Below are 21,140 nucleotides of genomic sequence, written 5' to 3' on the forward strand. Positions count from 1 at the left end.
TTTACTGCTGGTTTAAAAAAAAAAAAGGAAAAAGTTATTTTGCATGAACCACAGCAAGGCGCTTGTTTTTCCCCTCATGTGCACGTAATGTTGGGATATGATATCCTATATTTCTACCACCTTTTTGTGCTTAAAATAGATGATAGTAGAAACATGGCTGTTAAGCTGCTCTGGTTGAATCTACTCAGAGGGGCACTGTGTGCTGTTTTGGCAGGGAGATATCATGCCTATACAAAAAGCTACATATGGGGAATGTTTTAGGACATCCTTAGACCACAGCATAAGATTTTAGCTAAGGCTAAGTGTTCAGACATCACAGCCTTGGACATTTGATAGCTAGAAGGTTCAAGCTAGGGAAAATGGGTTTACTGCATTCATAAATTAGTGCTGTTGATTTAATGACATTAATGCAATAACTTAATACAGTTTAAAAAAAAATAGTAAATATACAATGTACATTGTATATATTAGACTTGGTAAGTATCTACAAATAATTAGCACTATATTATATTATATACTATACTATACTATATTATATTATATTTGACAGCAGTTCTTAAGTTTTTTTATTATGGCACAATCGCTGATATATAAACAACTAAATATATGAATAACTAAATATTTCAACTAATAAATCTTTTAGAAAAGTTTAGTTTATTCTTATTTCAGTGCTGTTTTAGCAATACTCTAACTGAAGTAATGCTTACTGAAGAGAACTGAGTATATACATACACCGATCAGGCATAACATTATGACCACCTCCTTGTTTCTGTGCTCATTGTCCATTTTATCAGTTCCACTTACTATATAGGTGCACTTTGTAGTTCTGCAATTACAGACTGTAGTCCATCTGTTTCTCTGCATACTTTGTTAGCCCCCTTTTACCCTGTTCTTCAGTGGTCAGGACCCCCTTGGACCCTCACAGAGCAGGTGCTATAGAGTGGATCAGACACAGCAGTGCTGCTGGAGTTTTTAAACACCCTAGACACTCCTACCTTGTCAGTCCACCTTGTAGATGTAAAGTCAGAGACAATACCTCATTGGCTGCTGCACAGTTTGTGTTGGTTATCCTCTAGTACTTCTTCAGTGGTTACAGGATGCTGCCCACAGGACGCTGTTGGCTGGATATTTTTGGTTAGTGGACTGTACTCAGTCCAGCAGTGACACTGAGGTGTTTAAAAACTCCAGCAGCACTGCTGTGTCTGATCCACTCAGGCCAGCGCAACGCAAACTAACTCGCCACCATCACGTCAGTGTTACTGCAGTGCTGAAAATGATCCACCACCCAAATAGTACCTGCTTTGTGAGGGTCCATGGGGGTCCTGACCACTGAAGAACAGGGTAAATGGAGGCTAACAAAGTATGCAGAGAAACAGATGGACTACAGTCTGCAATTGTAGACCTACAGAGTGCACCTATATAGTAAATGGAGCTGATAAAAGGTGGTCATAATGTTATGCCTGAACGGTGTGTGTATATACATATACAGAGGGAGATGGGTGTTGTGTTTAGCTGCTTTGAAGATTTTCCTAATCAGACCATATTAGCTGTGAATGAGCAGACCGTGTAAATGTGTGAGTTGACTTTTTTTTTCCAATTATCGTCTTATCCTTTAACCCGCAGTGCTGTGTATTTATATTAACTAGTTGTAGTCATATCTGCCTGTTAACTCATTCAACAGCAGTACAATTTTCTGTGTGTGCAGTGTGTGTGTGTGTGCATGTGTGCAGTGTGAGATTGCATTTTTGTCCTTCATATAATTAACACCAATCAGGACTGGGGGGAAAGCTGCAAAGATCAAACACGCACACTTAGTTCAGTTAGAGAGGCTGATGAGGCTGGATTAGATTTCCAAATGACAAAGTAAACCACCGACCAAAAAAACCATTCAAAAGCAGACCATCTGCTTCTGTAATGAAGAACAGATCAAAGTTAAACACTGAGTAAACAAGACTGCCTTTTTTTTATCCAAAGTGCAGTGGGGGAAATAATTTGCGAGCATGCATATTCATTCTGGGAGTTTCAAGTGTTTGAAATGAGATTACATATAATATTGTTTGGATTACTGCTTGCTCAGAAGTGACTGGTTAGTGGGTTGGGTGGTCCTGTGTTGTTTTCAAGAAATTTCTCTCTTGTTATTACAACCCCAATTCCAATGAAGTTGGGACATTGCGTAAAACATAAATAAAAACAGAATACGATGATTTGCAAATCCTTTTCAACCTATATTCAATTGAATACACAACAAAGACAAGATATTTAATGTTCAAACGGATAAACTTTGTTTTTTGCAAATATTCACTCATTTTGAATTTGACGCCTGCAACATGTTCCAAAGAAGTTGGGACAGGGGCATGTTTACCACTGTGTTACAGAGGACACTAATTGTTGAAGCTTTGAAGGTGGAACTCTTTCCCATTCTTGCTTGATGTACAACTTCAGTTGCTCAACAGTCCGGGGTCTCTGTTGACATTTTGCGCTTCATAATGTGCCACACATTTTCAATGGGAGACAGGTCTGGACTGCAGGCAGGTCAGTCTAGTACCCGCACTCTTTTACTACAAAGCCACACTGTTGTAACACATGCAGAATGTGGCTTGGCATTGTATTGCTGAAATAAGCAGGGACGTCCCTGACAAAGACGTTGCTTGGATGGCAGCATATGTTGCTCCAAAACCTGTATGTACTTTTCAGCATTAATGGTGCCTTCACAGATGTGCAAGTTACACATGGCATGGGCACTAACACACCCCCATACCATCAGAGATGCTGACTTTTGAACTTTGCGCTGACAACAATCTGGACAGTCCTTTTCCTCTTTGGCCCGGAAGACACAATGTCCATGATTTCCAAAAACAATTTGAAATGTGGACTCGTCAGACCACAGGACACTTTTCCACTTTGCGTCACTCCATCTCAGATGAGCTCGGGCCCAGAGAAGCCGGCAGCGTTTCTGGGTGTTGTTGATATATGGCTTAGTGGAGAGTATAATATTTAGTTGTTGAGGCTTCTTTGTAAATTTCTGTTAAGTACATATTTCTGCTTTGTTTTTCCTGACACCGAAAAATTAATAACTTTAACATAATGGCTGTTTTAACTGTGATTTAAGTGAAGAGTGGAAGAACTCTTCTTTGTGATTTAAGTGAAGAACCGCCAAACCCAGACTCATCCATTGGATTGCCAGATGGAGAAGCATGATTGGTCACTCCAGAGAGCATGTCTCCCATGCTCTGCACTTGACGCTTCGCATTGCACTTGGCGATGTAAGACTTGGATGCAGCTGCTCAGCTGTGGAAATCCAATCCATGAAGCTCTCTATGCGCTGTTCTTGAGCTAATCTGAAGGCCACATGAAGTGTGGAGGTCTGTAGTGACTGACTCTCCAAAAAGTTGGTGACCTCTCCGCGCTATGCGCCTCAGCATCCGTTGACCCCACTGTCATTTTACGTGGCCAACCACTTTTTGCTTTTGCTATTGTTTGCTATAGTTGCTATTGTTCCCAATCGCTTCCACTTTGTTATAGTACCACTGACAGTTGACTGTGGGATATTTGGTAGTGAGGAAATTTCATGACTGCACAGGTGGCATCCTATCATGGCACCACGCTGGAATTCACTGAGCTCCTGAGAGTGACCCATTCTTTCACAAATGTTTGTAGAAGCAGCCTGCATGCCTAGATGCTTGGTTTTATACACCTTTGGCCGTGGAAGTGATTGGAGCACCTGAATTCAATGATTTGGATGAGTGACTGAATACTTTTGGCAATATAGTGTGTGTGACCTCATGTCCTGGCACTAAATAAAAACGTGTATGTGTGTTTGAATGGCTATGAATCTAAAGCTTTGTTCATAGCAGCAGGCTTTTAATCTTAGTTGACTGTGGATTTGATTGCTCTCTGCTTTGAGTCATTAAGTTCCTCTTAATCAAGTTTGCTAAGCACAGATGCATGCTTCACTTTCTTGGGTCTACGGGCTGCTCTGACACACTTTTTGCTTGCTCATGCTGTGCTCAGACTAGAGCTGCACATCATCATTTAGAAATCGTGTGATATTAGTCTTATGTAAATTGATGTTGCAAAAGGCACAGGCTGTTTTTGGCCTTCTTACCAATCAGATTTTTTTTTTCTGTGTGCCATTATCCTCCTGACCAAACACAGTTCCAGATGAGTAAGATGTGATGCAGGAAATGTAAGCAAAAAACTAATGTGATGGTTAAAATAATGCAGGCTGATTTTTACCCATGATGCACCAAGTGTCACTAATGTTTTTATAATATATTACAAAGTATATTGCATTTGTGATATGTAGCTGTTGAATTGCAGTTCTGTATTTTGTCCATGTCATGTAGCTGTGACAAATGACGGACAGCTAATATGACAACAGAAACATAAGAAATAAGCAAAAACACTGATAAACATTATATTTCCCTTGGATTTTCACAGGAAGCCAGAGAAAGGCATCCAGTACCTGATTGAACGCGGATTCGTCCCAGACACTCCGGTGGGCGTGGCCCACTTTTTGCTGCAGAGGAAGGGGCTGAGCCGGCAGATGATTGGCGAGTTTCTGGGCAACAGACAGAAGCAGTTCAACCGAGACGTTCTAGAGTGAGTCCACTCTCAGTATCATACACACAGTGGAGTTCACAATCATTTGTTAGCCAAGTACAGATTTACAAGGAATTGTTCTGTTTGTAAAGTGAACAGCAAGTGTAGTTTTTTGATTGTCAGTGGTTTATCACTGTAAGAAAACCTTAAATCTGATGGCAGATTTAAAAAAAAGATGGTATATAGGTGTTTTCAACCAATCTTTGGGGGGGGGGTGAAGCCTGGTTCCATTGACTTAATTACATTAAAAGTAAAGTATGTTTTGTCCTTCTCCTGTAAAGTTACCATTTTGGAAATACAAGGTTTTGTTCTGACAACAGCGATAAGTTTGGGAAGATCACAGTGTAAAAGCTATTCAGTCAAATTATTTGAAGCACTTTAACTTGTTTTGGCTGATGCATACCAGTTCCTGCCTGCTCTCACTCGTCACATTAACACACCAGTCTGTTTTTGGTGATTTTGCAAGTCAAATGTCCCGTTCCTGTTAAAGCAGGAGGATCTTGGCCACATTAAGGCTGCAGTCTTGTATATGAATGTGAAGCCATGGATAACAGGTCACATTTACCAACAAGCATTTCAACTAAAGACAGGGCTAAGAGATACTGTTAAATTCCTTTTTGTTTTAACAGAAACTAAATAGTCTACATTTAAAACAAATGTAATAAGTATCAGACTTTTAATCTTCATCACTTTTTACATTTCAAACTACTCCTCTAAAAAAACAAACTGAAAAAACTTGTCGTAACTTGTCATAATATCACATTTGCATGTTAAGTTGTGTAAAAAAATTAAACCTATAGTATACTGTACTTCATATAGTTACTTTGTCATTATGACAGTGGCAGTACAATAAATATGTAAAATTAAAGACTGTATGCAGTACTTGCCTAAATTGATATGATAAACATCAGTGTTTGGTGTTTTTTGGCTATCTGCATTTATTCTGTTTGAGAAGATTAAAAACTAGTTAGACCTTGTTTATAACCAGAGTGGTCAGAGGGTGGACCAGCAGTGGCAAACAGTCAGCAGTGTGCTGTGTTTATCAAGCCAGCGGACCTAAATATGCTTGCTATATGGGTATAGCCTCATACTGTAATTTGAGTGTCAAACTTGGAGAAAAGAAAGTTAGGACACCAAATACGTCTTGGTCAACTACATCTTGGATAAGTGGGAAAGTATGCACTACAGTCGCTTCAGATATCTGCAGTCAGTCCTATGGTCTGGTCTCCAATAAATCTGAAAGATTAGTGCTGTCTTTGCAGCTTGTGGAGTTTGGAGTCTTACAGAAAATCCTAAACTTTTTAATAAAGCAGAGGAGTTTTAATTGATGTTTTTCCCCCTCAGAGACTTGTAGTGATTTAGTCCAATGGTCCTCAAGGTATTTTATAATGGTAGTAACCTCAGCTAACAATCTGTTACTTTTCCCAATTTTGAATAATGGTCTTCCATGAGTGCCAGTTGTTTTCTAACGCAATTGTTTAATGTCATGTTTTTATAAGCCTACATTGAATGCTAATGCTAGCACTGTCATTTATTGATTAAGCAGAACAATTGGGCAGTTTCTGGTGTAATCACTTGTTTATGGGTGTGTGTTTTTTCTCTGTGCAGCTGTGTGGTGGATGAGATGGATTTCTCCAGTATGGAATTGGACGAAGCCTTAAGAAAGTTCCAAGCACACATTCGGGTTCAGGGAGAAGCACAGAAGGTAGAGCGGCTGATTGAGGCTTACAGGTAAATAAAATATAAACCTATCCCTTGAATCCAGAATGGTTTACTTTCTCTTTACAAGTTTCTGCTAACAGCAGTCAAGGGAAAAAAATGAATCTTGGCACATTTAAAAGAGGCTTAGTCATAATCTTTGTCTGCTGTCAACGTTCATTTCGGAAATGTGGTCAAAGTGTTTTTCTGACATTTTTTGTCTACTTAATAAATTTCCCCTCAAAATAAAGCATGATGTGTTTTTCTGGCCCATAGAGAATCCACTTTGAACTGTTCTAATAGCAGTACGTCTCGCCTTAGTGAGTGTCCCAGCATTCTTTGCAGCTCTGAAATTGCAGCAAATGAATGATAATCTAACTGCAGCACTGTCCAGAAGAAGTGTGATGGCCAAAGGCTGAGTAAACAGATTTGTTACAAACACACTTTGTCCATTTTTTTTAGCTCTGGGAAAATAGAGCTATATAAGTGAACATGGCCCCTAAATGCATCAATAACATTTCATCCCCAAGAAACAGTTACACAAAAAAAAATCGCTCATTTTTCCATTTACACTTTCATGTCAGACAAGACATGTTTTCTTGCTGAGTTTGCTTCTTTAGTGTTGTACTAAAGCTATGAGGCAAATGTAGGCTAACAAGTAATGGAAGCCTAGTGCTTAGCATTGTGCAAACTGCAACCATAAATCATCACACACATGCTTCAAACTAAGTTGTTGAGTGAATACAAGTAAATGTTTTCATGTGGTTTCTGACACTGTATGACATTGTCATCTATAAAATCCATCAGTACGTCATACAGTGTCAGAAACCACTGTTTGAAAACAATCTGTTTGGTTTGATGTACATTACACTGGGTTCAACTTGGAAGTGGGAAGTTGACATTTGAAATTTGGTTATTTTCCTCCTCCATCAAGCTATAAAATGGGGAAAAACATGCACACTTCCATGAAAATTAGTTTTGTTAGCAACACAGCCAGCCAGCAAATGATAATGATGTGAGTAATAACACAGACCTTTTATAGATTTAACTATCTACTGTCTGTATGTTGACTGATTCAAAGCAAATATCATTTAAAAGTAGAGCACCATCTCTGAGAACACCATCCCGACTTTGAGTAGAAATTCCCAGCTAAGGGGACATATTCTTTGTTTGTGTTTTTGCTAGCTACGTTAGCAAAAGACAAAAGAATAAAAGAAGAACTTAAGACCCCAAACATGTTTAACCTGATGGACTACATTTGGTATGAGGAGAGAACTGTCTAAATTAGATTTTTTTCCAAACTATACTGTTTTAATGGCTAAAACAGAAGGTGCAATAAACAATGCATCTGTTTCTTCCTGTCCAGTCAGCGCTACTGCATCTGTAACCCTGGCGTGGTTCGTCAGTTTCGAAATCCAGACACCATCTTCATCCTGGCCTTTGCCATCATCCTGCTTAACACAGACATGTACAGTCCCAATGTAAAGCCTGAGAGGAAGATGAAGCTGGAGGACTTTGTGAAGAACTTAAGAGGTATGAATCTCATCAGTCACTAAATGGAATGTACAGAAGTGTTTAATTCTCCATCAGAGAAATCTGTCACACTGCAAAGAGGCTGACACTAATATGAACTGTAATTAAATCTTATGTAGATGTTATAAAACTGATGAATGACTCCTCCAGAGCAATTTGGCAAGTTATAACTGCACAATTAAAGCAAAGCAACCTCATCTGTCTACGCTGTGATGAATATATGGGATGTGTTTTAATGCTTTGATGCAGTTTTATGTAGAATTGCAAGATAGATACAGATATGTACTATAAATTGATAAATATAGAGCTGTGCTTGGATGCAACGTAATTTTAGATGCAATATAAATTGAAGTGGTCATTTATTCAATTTTTTTTAGGAATGTGCAAGTGAAAGTTATACACATTGCATGTATTGTTCTCAATGACGTGAGCAGAATAACACTGTTCAAGTATTGAGAAAGATACACTGCTGTTAACCAGTACATTGGTTAACAAGTAGTTGAGAATTACCTGGAAATAAGAGAACTGTAATTAATGTGTGGATACCTCTTTGTTTATTGAATTATGTATGTTACGAACAATAAATGAAAGCAAATAACACTACTTACAAACTCCAATTCCAAAAAAGTTGGGACAGGTTTTGTTTTACCATATGATTTTGTGTGTGTAAATATGAGGTTGTTTCAACACTTAATAATCATTTGGGGACTAAAGATATTAAGATTTTAATTGTTCATTTAACAAAGTGTCTCTGAAAGACACTGTCTAGAAGGAAGCATATGTTGCTCTGAAATGCACGTCTTAAAGGTCAACACGTCAGGCCACAATACACATTTTTATCAGTCCATTTCAGACGAGCTTGAGGCCAGAAAATTGGTGGTGTTTTTTGATGTTAAAATATGGCTTCAGCTGTGCATAGTACAGTCTTAACTTGTATTTATGGGAAAGTGATACATTGAAGAATGTTGTTCGTCACTGATGCATTTTTGACAAACCTATTGTAGCTCATAAAGGACTAGAATTTTTCTTGATGCTTGTGTTATGCCTAAACATTATTGCATCACCTGTTTAAAATGATTTTTCTAACATTTCACAGCATTCTTAAATTGCCCCATCTAAAGTTATTTGAAACACGTTGCTGGCATCAATTTCAAAATAAGCATATACTTACCAAAAAAAAACAGTTAATGAGGTGAAATATTAAATATCTTGTATTTTTACTGTTTGTTTAAATGCATTTCAAAATGTATTTACACATCATTGCTTTCTGTTTTAATTGCATTTCACACACCTATTTGAAATTAAGGTTTGTAGTATTGTAAAAAATAAGTGATGGCTGCAGACTTGTTACTTAATGTCAAAGGTGTTAGCAACCATTAACACTACATTGTCGCTTTCAATTGGACAGTTTTTCAGGTATTAGTTTTGTGTTGGTGTTTGATGGTTATTGTGGTTAATGTAACACTATGCCTAAAGAAGAATTTGCCTCTTAAGCACAAATAGATTTCGATTTGATTTGATTGATTTTGTGTGCACATGTGTAGGGGTTGATGATGGAGAGGACATCCCTCGTGAGATGCTGATTGGTATCTATGAACGGATCAGGAAGCGTGAACTCAGGACTAATGAGGACCACGTGTCACAGGTGCAGAAAGTGGAGAAACTCATCGTTGGGAAGAAGCCGGTTAGTGACCTCACCACATCTGCTACACTTTACCATCATTCATCTGGAGCTGTTCATTACTTAAGCTCTTAAAGTGCTGGTTCAGCTTTATCCTAGATTTATTCCATAAGTCAAAACATGTTTGATGTACTTCTATTAGGTTTATGAAGCTACAAGTCTAATGTAGCTAACAAGTAATGGAAGTGCCAAAGCTGCCTGACATGCTGGTTCTATAAAAATGAGCAAATATGTGCAAAAAATGTACACTTCAAGATGGTTATTGTTTTTAGGTCCTCAACTATCAGTATTTAGTAGCTATGCTAGCCTTGTAGTGTCAGTACAAACTTGGTAAAGTAAAAACATCTGGGATGATTGGCCTGTTTGCAGTTTTTTTTTTTTTTTTTTTTTTTTTGTTCAAAAAGCTTACGGGGAGACAGTGCATCTCTATCTTCTACTAGTGATATAGGATCCATATCTTCCTCATATCGTCCATATCGTCCTAAAAGGCTGACAGGCAACATTATTTACACAAAGAGGCCATAAGAGTACAGGTCAGAGTGGCTTCTTTATCTGCTCCACTAATGCCTCTGCTGTGAGACAGATATATAACCTGCCATCTTTAGACCTTCATGGTCTCTGCCTTTGGTTTGTATGTGTATATGTGTAGTCCTTGGAAAGTCAGGCCACATGACTTTGCTTGATGCTCTCTGCAGTAGTAAATAGGATTAGCTTGTCCAGAGAGGCCAGCAAAGCCACTCTGAGATCACTGCTGATCTACTGAAAGCTCTTCCTCCACTTTGCCACTGTGGCACAGGGCAAAGTTAAGCTGTCCGTCATGGCATGTGAGGAAGATTCTGTCAAAAACTTGTCATCTTCTGGTGGAAAAGGGTGATGTGACAATATTATGTCATATAGATCCTGTAATCTGCATCTGCCAGGCATTTTTTGACAATCCAGTTGAAAATAGCACTTTTATAAGCTCTTATTGCTAATGCTGTCACTTAGATTAGATGCACACTGATGTATTGAACGCTCAAGTAACCTCTTATTAGAAATCAATGTGTGTGCAAATGTGCTCAGAAAGTATCAATAAAGGTAGATTGGTGCTTCTATTATACTTATAACACGGTAAAACAAAGAAATCTCCAATTCCCCATACTGAACCATTGTACTATGGCTAATGTGCATAGCATTACTCCAGCTACTATGCAGGCAGATTTTTATGTATTACAGGGGACAAATACAAAGTCTCTTGTATCAACAGTATCATCTATTGAGGATGAAGTTAAACAGCCTCTATTTATCATTTCATATCAACATTTACCATCTTGGGTCATGTGCCGTTAGGATTTGCCAGGTAACATAGTTGTTGGATACAGACTACCTTTAGCACTATTGATTGAGGCTATTTTAAATGGGCTAACTACGCTCACTGTTGTATTATTGACACGCTTGACAGAACCATGGCAAAAAATCCTGTTTTACTGGTTTTGACTAAATAGATATATTTTGAGGTATTCATTTAAAATATTTATTTTGTGTATGAACAGTGTAGATGGGGTCAAATTTTTTTGTCATATTCTTTAGAGTAGGATGAAGCGGTACAGATCCAAATATGCAGAGAAATGCCTTCAAGTCCTTATTTTTTCTCAGCCATAGTCCAACTATGAAAATGTTTTGTTTTCTCATTGTATGGATTTTGCAGTGTGTGCTACAGTTTCTCTTTGGGTTCAATTGAATTTTTGCCATTGTTCTGTAAATTTGCCAGCCTCAAACTTGTAGCTACAAAAGAACTCATTTGTGGGTAAAGGGATAAGTCAATTCTCTTGAGGGTAAATGTGCTTCAAATCATCAGATTTTAGAAGGGGAAAAAAAAGTTGACTGACTGATCTTGAATCTTGCTTAATTTCTAAAATATATAGTGTTTAATACTGAGTTACTGATAAACATCTGTATAGGTTTTGAAATGTATTTTTGCAATGGAAAAAGTGCAACTTTGTAAATTTATTTTTCAATTATTGATGCTAGATACGTTTCAGTAAATTGAGTAGCCTCTAATCCTCGTTTTTCTAATCATTTGTTGTGATCAGCCACTATGGAGAACATGGTCCATTATGATGCCTTCGATGGTTTCATATAGATACGCCCTTTTTTGTGATCAGGTTATTCTATTTTCTGTTAAGCAACTCTATCGAGCAACTCTATCACAATAATACAGATTTGAAGGAAATCAAAAACTATCGTGTTTTTTACCCACCCTTCCCTGATATAGACCGGACCTCTAAGGTTGAGATTAAATGCATGTGTATTGATGATAGTGTTTCGCTCACCCAATCTATCAGCCATCCTCTTAGGATGGAATTTTAACATCTTGCTTATTTCATTACTGCTGCTAGCATCTGCTATGCACTCTTCAATCTTCAGCCACTGCAGGCTTGGGGACAGTAATAATTACCATTTAAGCATTAATGGAAAGTGCATGCATGTCTTGCAGTGACACGCAGCCCTGTCCCTCATGAGCCTTTGCCTTTAACACCACGGGGCCTCAGAGGAGATGCTAATGCAGGAGTCCTGTAGAGCTGAAGTTAAGGAACCACACTGAGGCCCCCTGCCTGCAGTGACTGTCACTGCTGTAATTAAACTCTGGCTAACTGAGTCTTCCTGGTACAGCACAGCAGCTTTTCTCCTCATTACACTACTCACTCAGACAACAAGAGACACATATGCTGCCTGTTAAACATTTGAGAACACCTTGCCTTCTTTTGAAATTTGAATTTTTGAAACTTTTCAGCAAGAAAGAATTCACTGCAAACATTTTGTTAGCATAAAACAGCTATTTGCTAATTTCTGCTTATATTACATCTACCCTCAGCTTCATGTTCATCAAAGTGTCCTCCTTGGTATTAAGAGTGGGTTTTGTAAAATTCTTCAGCCACAAATTTAGTTTAAACCCCTGAAAAGTTTGAATGTGTGCTAAAACGTGTGCATGAGTAATATGACATTCTGCTTTTTGACAAGTCTTTCTCACACCTCTCTGTATTTTGCCTTTCTGGCCTCTCTTTTTCTGTTTTTCAGATTGGCTCACTCCATCATGGCCTTGGATGTGTATGTATCTGTTTTCTTACTTTAGCTTTCTTTCATTGTTACTTGTGTTAAAGCTATTGTACACATCAATATTTTATACATTTTATATTTTAATAATAATATAATCTTTATTTATAGAGCACTTTTCATTCATTTTCCAGTTTAGGTTCTATAACACTAAGGTTGAGTGTAGATTCTGAAAAGTCATAAAGTCCAATTTAGGTTATGTAAAGATTAAAGGTCTTGTTTAGGCTATATAAAGCTGAAAGGTCCAGTTTAGGAACCACAAAGCTCAATTTGATATAAAACTATAAAAGTTCAGTTTTGGATCTCTGAGGTTCAATTCTTGTTCTATTAAGCTGTAGGCTCCAATTTAGGTTCTAAAATGGTATGACATTCAGTTTAGGTTCTCAACAGATATAAGGTCCAGTATAGATATAAGTTCCTCCTGCCTTTATAACTGATTTCATTAGGATTTCTGCATTACCTGAAGGGGCTGCTTTACTGCATTTTGATAAATCTGGTTTCTGTACGTTCTTTTCTTGTAGGTTCTTTCTCTACCCCACCGCAGGCTCGTATGTTACTGCCGGCTGTTTGAGGTGCCCGACCCAAACAAGCCTCAGAAACTTGGCCTCCATCAGAGAGAAATCTTCCTTTTCAATGACCTCCTGGTGGTAAGAACAGCCTGTTTGTACAGTCTCTGCCTCATTAGTGCAGGCAGGAGTTAGATAAGACTAGGTCTGAATGTTCAGCTCAATTATGAAGTTGTTTCTAATGTGGGACGCCCACTGGCTGACATAACCAGTAACAATAGGGCTGATTTGCCCAAACTGTGTAAGTGACCTTTGAAAAAATACTCTCAGTGCATCAAAAGGCAGCCATGGTGAAATAAAACATAGTTTTAGCAATTATTGTACAACCCCAATTCCAATGAAGTTGGGACGTTGTGTAAAACATAAATAAAAACAGAATACAATGATGTGCAAATCCTTTTCAACCTATATTCAGTTGAATACACTACAAAAACAAGATATTTAATGTTCAAACAGATAAACTTTATTGTTTTTTTGCAAATATTCACTCATTTTGAATTTGATGCCTGCAAGAAGTTGGGACAGGGGCAACAAAAGACTGGGAAAGTTGAGGAATGCTCAAAAAACACCTGTTTGGAACATTCCACAGGTGAACAGGTTAATTGGAAACAGGGGAGTGTCATGACTGGGTATAAAGGGAGCATCCCTGAAAGCTCAGTCAAGCAAGCAAGGATGGGGCAAGGTTCACCACTTTGTGAATGTCTGCGTGAGCAAATAGTCTAACAGTTTAAGAACAACATTTCACAATGTGCAATCGCAAGTAATTTAGGGTTTTCATCACCTACAGTCCAGTCCAGATTCAGAGAATCTGGAGAAATCTCTGCAAGTAAGCGGCAAGGCAGAAAACCAACATTGAATGCCCGTGACCTTCGATCCCTCAGGCGGCACTGCATTTAAAACTGACATCATTCTGTAACGGATATTACCACATGGGCTCAGGAACACTTCAGAAAACCACTGTCAGGGAACACAGTTCGTCGCTCCATCTACAAGTGCAAGTTAAAACTCTGCCATGCAAAGTGAAAGTCATATATCAACAACACCCAGAAACGCCGCCGGCTTCTCTGGGCCCGAGCTCATCTGAGATGGACAGATGCAAAGTGGAAAAGTGTCCTGTGGTCTGACGAGTCCACATTTCAAATTGTTTTTGGAAATCATGGACGTCATGTCCTCCGGGCCAGAGAGGAAAAGGACTGTCCAGATTTTTATCAGCGCAAAGTTCAAAAGCCAGCATTTCTGATGTGCCCATGGCATGGGTAACTTGCACACTGTGAAGGCACCATTAATGCTGAAAGGTACATACAGGTTTTGGAGCAACATATGTTGCCATCCAAGCAACGTCTTTTTCAGTGACGACCCTGATTATTTCAGCAAGACAATGCCAAGCCACGTTCTGCACATGTTACAACTGCATGGCTTCGTAGTAAAAGAGTGCGGGTACTAGACTGGCCTGCCTGCAGTCCAGACCTGTCTCCCATTGAAAATGTGTGGCGCATTATGAAGCACAAAATACAACAGAGACCCCGGACTGTTGAGCAACTGAAGTTGTACATCAAGCAAGAAAGAGAAAGAATTCCACCTACAAAGCCTCAACAATTAGTGTCCTCAGTTCCCAAAAGCTTATTGAGTGTTGTTAAAAGGAAAGGTGATGTAACACAGCGGTAAACATGGCCCTGTCCCAACTTCTTTGGAACATGTTGAAGGCGTTAAATTCAAAATGAGTGAAAATTTGCAAAAAACAATAAAGTAAATACATATCCATTTGAACATTAAATATCTTGTCTTTGTAGTGTATTCAATTGACCATGGGTTGAAAAGGATTTGCAAATCATATTCTGTTTTTATTTGTTTTACACAACATCCCAACTTCATTGGAATTGGGGTTGTAGATTTGTATGTTAGATTTATTTAATAGTTCTAAAAAATATATATTAAAGACAACATGCATATATTACTTGGATCTAAAATTGCTAAAACACATTATAAAACAAGTTCCAGTTCTTTGCTTGCCAAAAGAATAATTTGTATTAAAATTATGAAGACTGGAGTCAATTGTAACAGCAGTCAGTCGTAGCGCTACTAATTGCTCCAATCAGAAACAAGCTACAGTGATGTAATTTACTCTGCTTAGGTTCAGGTGTGACGTCTTGCAAAAAGAAAACCAAACTATCACATCCTTTTTAACAATATAATCAAAAGTCTTTTGAAGATATGAAGGTACAATTTATATCAAAATTATTAAACCAAAAAGGCTGGTTTTGATCACTGTCTAGTTGATCAGTTAGCATGGTTAAACGTTAATCATGGCTTACCATGTGGGATCACTTGTAACACTGTTACAAATATAGTTACTCCACAGTATTAGCCGTGGGTAAACAATGTCGTAACTGTCAGTCAGTTTGAATGTCTTATCTTGTGCCCCTGCAAAAATGCAAATCGGACTTAATTAAATCTGAACACTAAGTTTGTTGTTTTTGATCATTTTCTTCTTGTTCACTACATTTTAGTGTGTGATCATAGCCTCAACACTACGGACATTTTCATAGTTTTACGTATTCTAGAAATAGGATAGTTACCAGTGAAGAAATCTGTTAGATATGCCATTTTTTCCGTAAAAGGGTTTTCAAATTAATTTCATGATATATTCTTCTGCTATTTTATGGAGTTGTGGAGTAACTGAAGTTTAGGGGGACAACTGTGCCTGAAACCTCTCCTGCTTCCAATTCAAAACCCTATAAATTCTCATTTCTAACTTTGATTTCGTCATGACAAAGATTTTGCGACCCCATCTCCTCCTCGTTCCTCATTTGTCGTTCTGATTACCACCTAAAGGGGAGTTATTCCTTCTGGCTCTAAGCAGAAGCAGCCCAGAGCTTTAGACTAAGTTTTCCACCTGTCTCAATCACATCTCCCATCATACTGCCAACATACACTCAAGGCACATTCCGAACTTGCAAAATTCTGGGTTTACAAAATACTTTGAAATGTGAAATGAAACAAGATTCTATGCATGTTATCAGGTGTGGAACTCTCATCCATCCATCCATCCATCCATTATCTTCCGCTTCTCTGGGGTTCGGGTCGCGGGGGCAGCATTAAGCAATGAGGCCCAGACCTCCCTTTCCCCATCCGCTTCCACTAGCTCTCCAAGGGGGATTCTGAGGTGCTCCCAGGCCAGCTGGGCGATATAGTCACGTCAGCGTGTCCTGGGTCATCCCCAGAGTCTCCTCCCAGGTGGACTTGGCTGTGACACCTCCCGAGGGAGGCGTCCAGGAGGCATCCTAATCAGATGCCCGAACCACCTCAACTGGCTCCTCTCGACGTGAAGAAGCAGCGGCTCTACTCCGAGTCCCTCCCGGATGACTGAACTTCTCACCTTATCTCTAAGGGAGAGTCCAGACACCCTGCGGAAAAAACTCATTTCAGGCGCTTGTACTCGCGATCTTATTCTTTCGGTCATTACCCAAAGCTCATGACCATAGGTGAGGGTGGGAACGTAGATCGACTGGTAAATCGAGAGCCTTGCCTTATGGCTCAGCTCTATCTTTACCACAACAGTAAAGAGCCCGCATCACTGCTGACCCAGCACCAATCCGCCTGTCAATCTCCCGCTCCCTTGTACCATCACTCGTGAACAAGACCCGAGATACTTGAACTCCTCCACTTGAGGCAAGAGCCTATCCCCGACCCAGAGAGGGCTCTCCGCCCTTTTCTGCCTGAGAACCATGGTCTCGGATTTAGAGGTACTGATTCTCATCCCGGCCGCTTCACACTCGGCTGCAAACCGATCCAGCGAAAGCTGAAGTTCACAGCCTGATGTCCCCAATAGGACCACATCATCTGCAAACAGCAGCGATGTAACCCTGAGGTCACCAAACCGGACACCCTCCATCCCCTGACTGTGCCTAGATATTCTGTCCATAAAAATTATGAATAGAATCAGTGACAAAGGGCAGCCCTGACTGAGTCCAACTCTCACTGTGAACGAGTCTGACTTACTGCCGGCCATGCGAACCAAACTCCAGCTTTGTTTGTACAGGGCCTGAATGGCTCGTAGCAAAGAGCCATGTACCCCGTACTCCCGAAGCACCTCCCACAGAATACCCCAGGGAACACAGTCAAATGCCTTCTCCAGATCCACAAAGCACATGTAGACTGGTTGGGCAGACTCCCATGAACCCTGGAGTCTGGAGAGGGTGAAGAGTTGGTCCAGTGTTCCACGACCAGGGAGGAACCCGCACTGCTCCTCCTGGATCCGAGGTTCGACTATAAGCCGGACTCTCTTCTCCAGTACCCCTGCATAGACCTTACCAGGGAGGCTAAGGAGTGTGATTCCCCTGTAGTTGGAACACACCCTCCGGTCCCCTTTTTTAAAAAGAGGCACCACCACCCCAGTCTGCCAATCCAGTGGCACCGCCCCCGATGTCCACACAATGTTGAAAAGGCGTGTCAGCCAAGACAGCCACACAACATCCAGAGCCTTGAGGAACTCAGGGCGGATCTCATCCACCCCTGGAGCCTTGCCACCAAGGAGCTTCTTAACTACCTTAGCGACAGTCAGCCGCTTCAACAATGGAGGAGCGGAACATGGCCCATTCTGAGTCAATGTCCCCCACCTCCAACGATATCTGGTCAAAGTTCTGACGGAGGTGTGAGTTGAAGATCAATCTGACAGTTTCTTCTGCCAGACGTTCCCAGCAAACCCTCACTATACGTTTGGGCTTGCCTGGTCTGACCGGCATCTTCCCCCACCACCTGATCCAACTCACCACCAGGTGGTGATCAGTTGACAGCTCAGCTCCTCTCTTTACCCGAGTGTCCAAAACACATGGCCGCAAGTCCGATGACACGACTACAAAGTCAATCATAGAACTGCGGCCTAGGGTGTCCTTGTGCCATGTGCACTTATGGACATCCTTGTGTTCAAACATGGTGTTCGTGATGGACAAACTGTGGTTTGCACAGAAGTCCAAAAACTGAACACCACTCGGGTTCAGATCAGAGAGGCCATTCCTCCCAATCAGTGAGGTAACGTTCCAAGTTCCAAAAGCCAGTTTCAGCAACCGAGGATCAGAACGCCAAGGCCCACGCCTTCGGACACTGCCCGATCCACAAAGCACTGAACCCCTACTACTGCCCCTCCCATTGGTGGTGGTCAGATCTAGGATGTGTTATTTGAGTGTTCCTTTTATTTTTTTGAGCAGTATATATTTTTTTAAATAATTGTTAAATATTTTTTTAAACATTGTGTAATTTATGTTTGGTCAGAGTTTTAAATAAAGATTGTACATGAGAACCCTGATGCTTTTAGCCATATTCCAGGTCATTCAATTCTAACATCCAAGTGTTTTACGCTCTCACTCGTTCTTTCCAAAAGCCTATATATTAAGTGAATAGTGGGCAGCTGCTTAGTTCTAAAGTGTGGAGGGTCGTCTCCTGAGGATAAGTAGCAGCAGATGGCTCCTGAATTGTCTGCCACATTTCTAATTCAGGTCACCAAGATTTTCCAAAAGAAGAAGAATTCTGTGACCTACAGCTTCAGGCAGTCCTTCTCACTCTACGGCATGCAGGTGCTGCTTTTCGAGAACCAGTGTAAGTTACACTCCAAACTTTCTTATCCTGTGTATTGTATTTTGTTGTTTACTTAGAAGCAAAAGCACCTTATATTGTTTATATGATACAAATTCCAGTTCTAATGCACTGCAGAAAGTGTAGTGATTTTAGCATATTTTTTATGCTGGTAATGGTGCTCTTGAGGACTTTGACATGAGATTTGATGTCATATTATTGCCACCTACTGGGTTGGCATACTCATGTCTTCAAAAAATTTTTATGGTCCCATGTGGATGTAGATATTTTGTGGACAGGGATTGACTGACTCATCGAGTGATTGAAAGCAAAAAAATAGTTTTCCAGAAATATCTTGGTGTGTGTGTGGACAAGGCCTGAATTTGTCCCTGCTCTTTTCCAGATTACCCCAATGGCGTCCGGCTTACCTCAGCCATCCCAGGTGCTGACATCAAAGTTCTGATCAACTTCAATGCTCCGAACCCGCAGGACCGCAAGAAATTCACAGACGACCTACGGGAGTCCATTGCCGAGGTGCAGGAGATGGAGAAGTACAGGATCGAGTGTAAGGCTCTTTTTCTGCTTTTCCTTGCCCTTCATTACCTCATCACTCATCAGTCCTCTCAAGAGACTCATGCACTAGTAGCATGTGAACTTCTGAACTTTTTTTTTTTTTTTTTTTTTTTTTTTTTTTTTTTTTTTGCAGCTGCGTTCTATTTTAATGACTTTAGCATGTGTCTTGCTGGTCTTGGTCCACTGCAGTGTTTTCCCTGACTTCTTTTAGCTAAATAAACTAGATCCAGAAGTGTAATGGTAAGACAGTAGGATGTTTCTTTAAGAGGGGATATGTTCAGGTACTGGTTATTAGTGACACAGTTCGGTAGTAAGGACTCAGTTTGCACATTACTATTTTATAACTATATGTGGTGTTTTACATATACTTTCAAAACAAATAAATACAGTATGAAAGTTCAAAATAATTCAGTGTAGAGAGCCACCAAATGGAATTCCACTGTTTTTTAAAACAAATTTTTATGAATATTTACTTTTCCTCTTCTGCTAATTAATTCTTTGAAATCTTACTCAGTGCACATGCATTTATTTCAAATATTGGTGTGAGTAAAATGAGATGCATGTTGTTCCATGCAGCTGAGCTGGAGAAGCAGAAAGGTGTGGTCCGGCCCAGCATCTCCCAGAGTTCTGGGCTGAAGAAGGAAGCAGGGAATGGTAATCTAAGCCGCGGCAGCCTGGACGACAGCTATGCCATAGGGGAGGGCCTGAAGAGGAGCGCCCTCAGTAGCTCCTTACGTGACCTTTCAGATGCAGGTGAGGTCACAGGTCACCTCTTCTAAGGAGCCCAGTTTATTAATTGTTTATTTGTTTACAGTTAAGGATCACAGGTCAAACAGTTAACTATGAAACAATAGAGATGTGCAGATCTTTTGGTAGAGATTGCAAGATACCGCTTTTGAGAGAAAGGTGTGTGTGTGTGTGTGTGTATCAATTGATACTTAAGATTTTTCTGGATAAGCTTGTTAAAAGATTGGGTTGGATTGGATTTTTTTCCTCCAGTACCGTTTTTGCATTTTCTCATTTTCTGCTGATATCATTCCAGTACAAGATACCTGGTTGGACCACTTGTTTGTAGCTAAAGTTATCAGCTAGCTAGCTAGGCCAAATAGCTAACCTAATTCTTAACTGTTATTTGAATTAAGGCAGTTTGAATAATATAAATGGGAAGTGTCCACATCTTACGTTTAATGAGTACAAATTCAATAGATCAACCTTGCACTACTGTTCTAGGTCTTGCTAAGACGTGCTGACTATTGATTTTAGCTAAAACAATCAGCTAGCTTAATAACTTATTAGCACATTTGTCATGGTGAATGTATACCGCCCTATATAGATAGAAGCCAGACTTATGATTGAATGGCACAGATGTGTCAAACTTTCATGACTGGTTTGAATTAAAATTGGCTGGACAGCTATATTGACTACTAGCTAGTTTACTTTGTCAGATATTCATTGACCAAAAAGACACAGTTAACTAGGCAGCTAAAATTAAGCCATTAGTTTTTATTCTGCATGATTTCAAAACATCAAATGGTTCTAACAGTTGCTAGCCTATGAAATGACCAAAAGCTATTAAGGAATATCACATTTATAACGTATGCCACAACATTAATGGACACAAGTCTAAAGACATATAATGCCCTGAAACTGCAAATCTATCACTGCTGCTGACTGTCTGAGTCTGCAGATCAGAAGCGATTGCCTTCTCTGCAGCCAGTTTTGCACTTAGTTTCCATTTGCATGCTGGCATGATAATCACAGCCCAGTAGAAACACAAAGGTGTGAACTAGTACTAGCAGAGGCTTTTCTATTAGCGCAGCCAAAAC

The 21,140-nt window shown here is 39.8% G+C and overlaps 1 protein-coding gene across 7 annotated transcripts in view; it reads left to right on the plus strand.

Annotated features, from left to right (window-relative positions):
* iqsec1b (IQ motif and Sec7 domain ArfGEF 1b) overlaps positions 1 to 21,140 on the plus strand; it is a 288,526-nt gene that overhangs the window by 257,445 nt on the left and 9,941 nt on the right. For all 7 annotated transcript variants that reach the window (XM_017692830.2, XM_037532230.1, XM_037532229.1 and 4 more), the window contains 9 exons: positions 4,441 to 4,602; positions 6,211 to 6,333; positions 7,667 to 7,833; positions 9,378 to 9,517; positions 12,572 to 12,601; positions 13,129 to 13,254; positions 18,666 to 18,765; positions 19,145 to 19,306; positions 19,891 to 20,067. In XM_017692830.2, coding sequence (XP_017548319.1) covers positions 4,441 to 4,602; positions 6,211 to 6,333; positions 7,667 to 7,833; positions 9,378 to 9,517; positions 12,572 to 12,601; positions 13,129 to 13,254; positions 18,666 to 18,765; positions 19,145 to 19,306; positions 19,891 to 20,067 — 1,187 coding nt within the window. The remainder of the gene's footprint in view (positions 1 to 4,440; positions 4,603 to 6,210; positions 6,334 to 7,666; positions 7,834 to 9,377; positions 9,518 to 12,571; positions 12,602 to 13,128; positions 13,255 to 18,665; positions 18,766 to 19,144; positions 19,307 to 19,890; positions 20,068 to 21,140) is intronic.

The sequence above is a fragment of the Pygocentrus nattereri genome, chromosome 21, assembly GCF_015220715.1.
Source record: "Pygocentrus nattereri isolate fPygNat1 chromosome 21, fPygNat1.pri, whole genome shotgun sequence".
Lineage (NCBI taxonomy): Eukaryota > Metazoa > Chordata > Actinopteri > Characiformes > Serrasalmidae > Pygocentrus > Pygocentrus nattereri.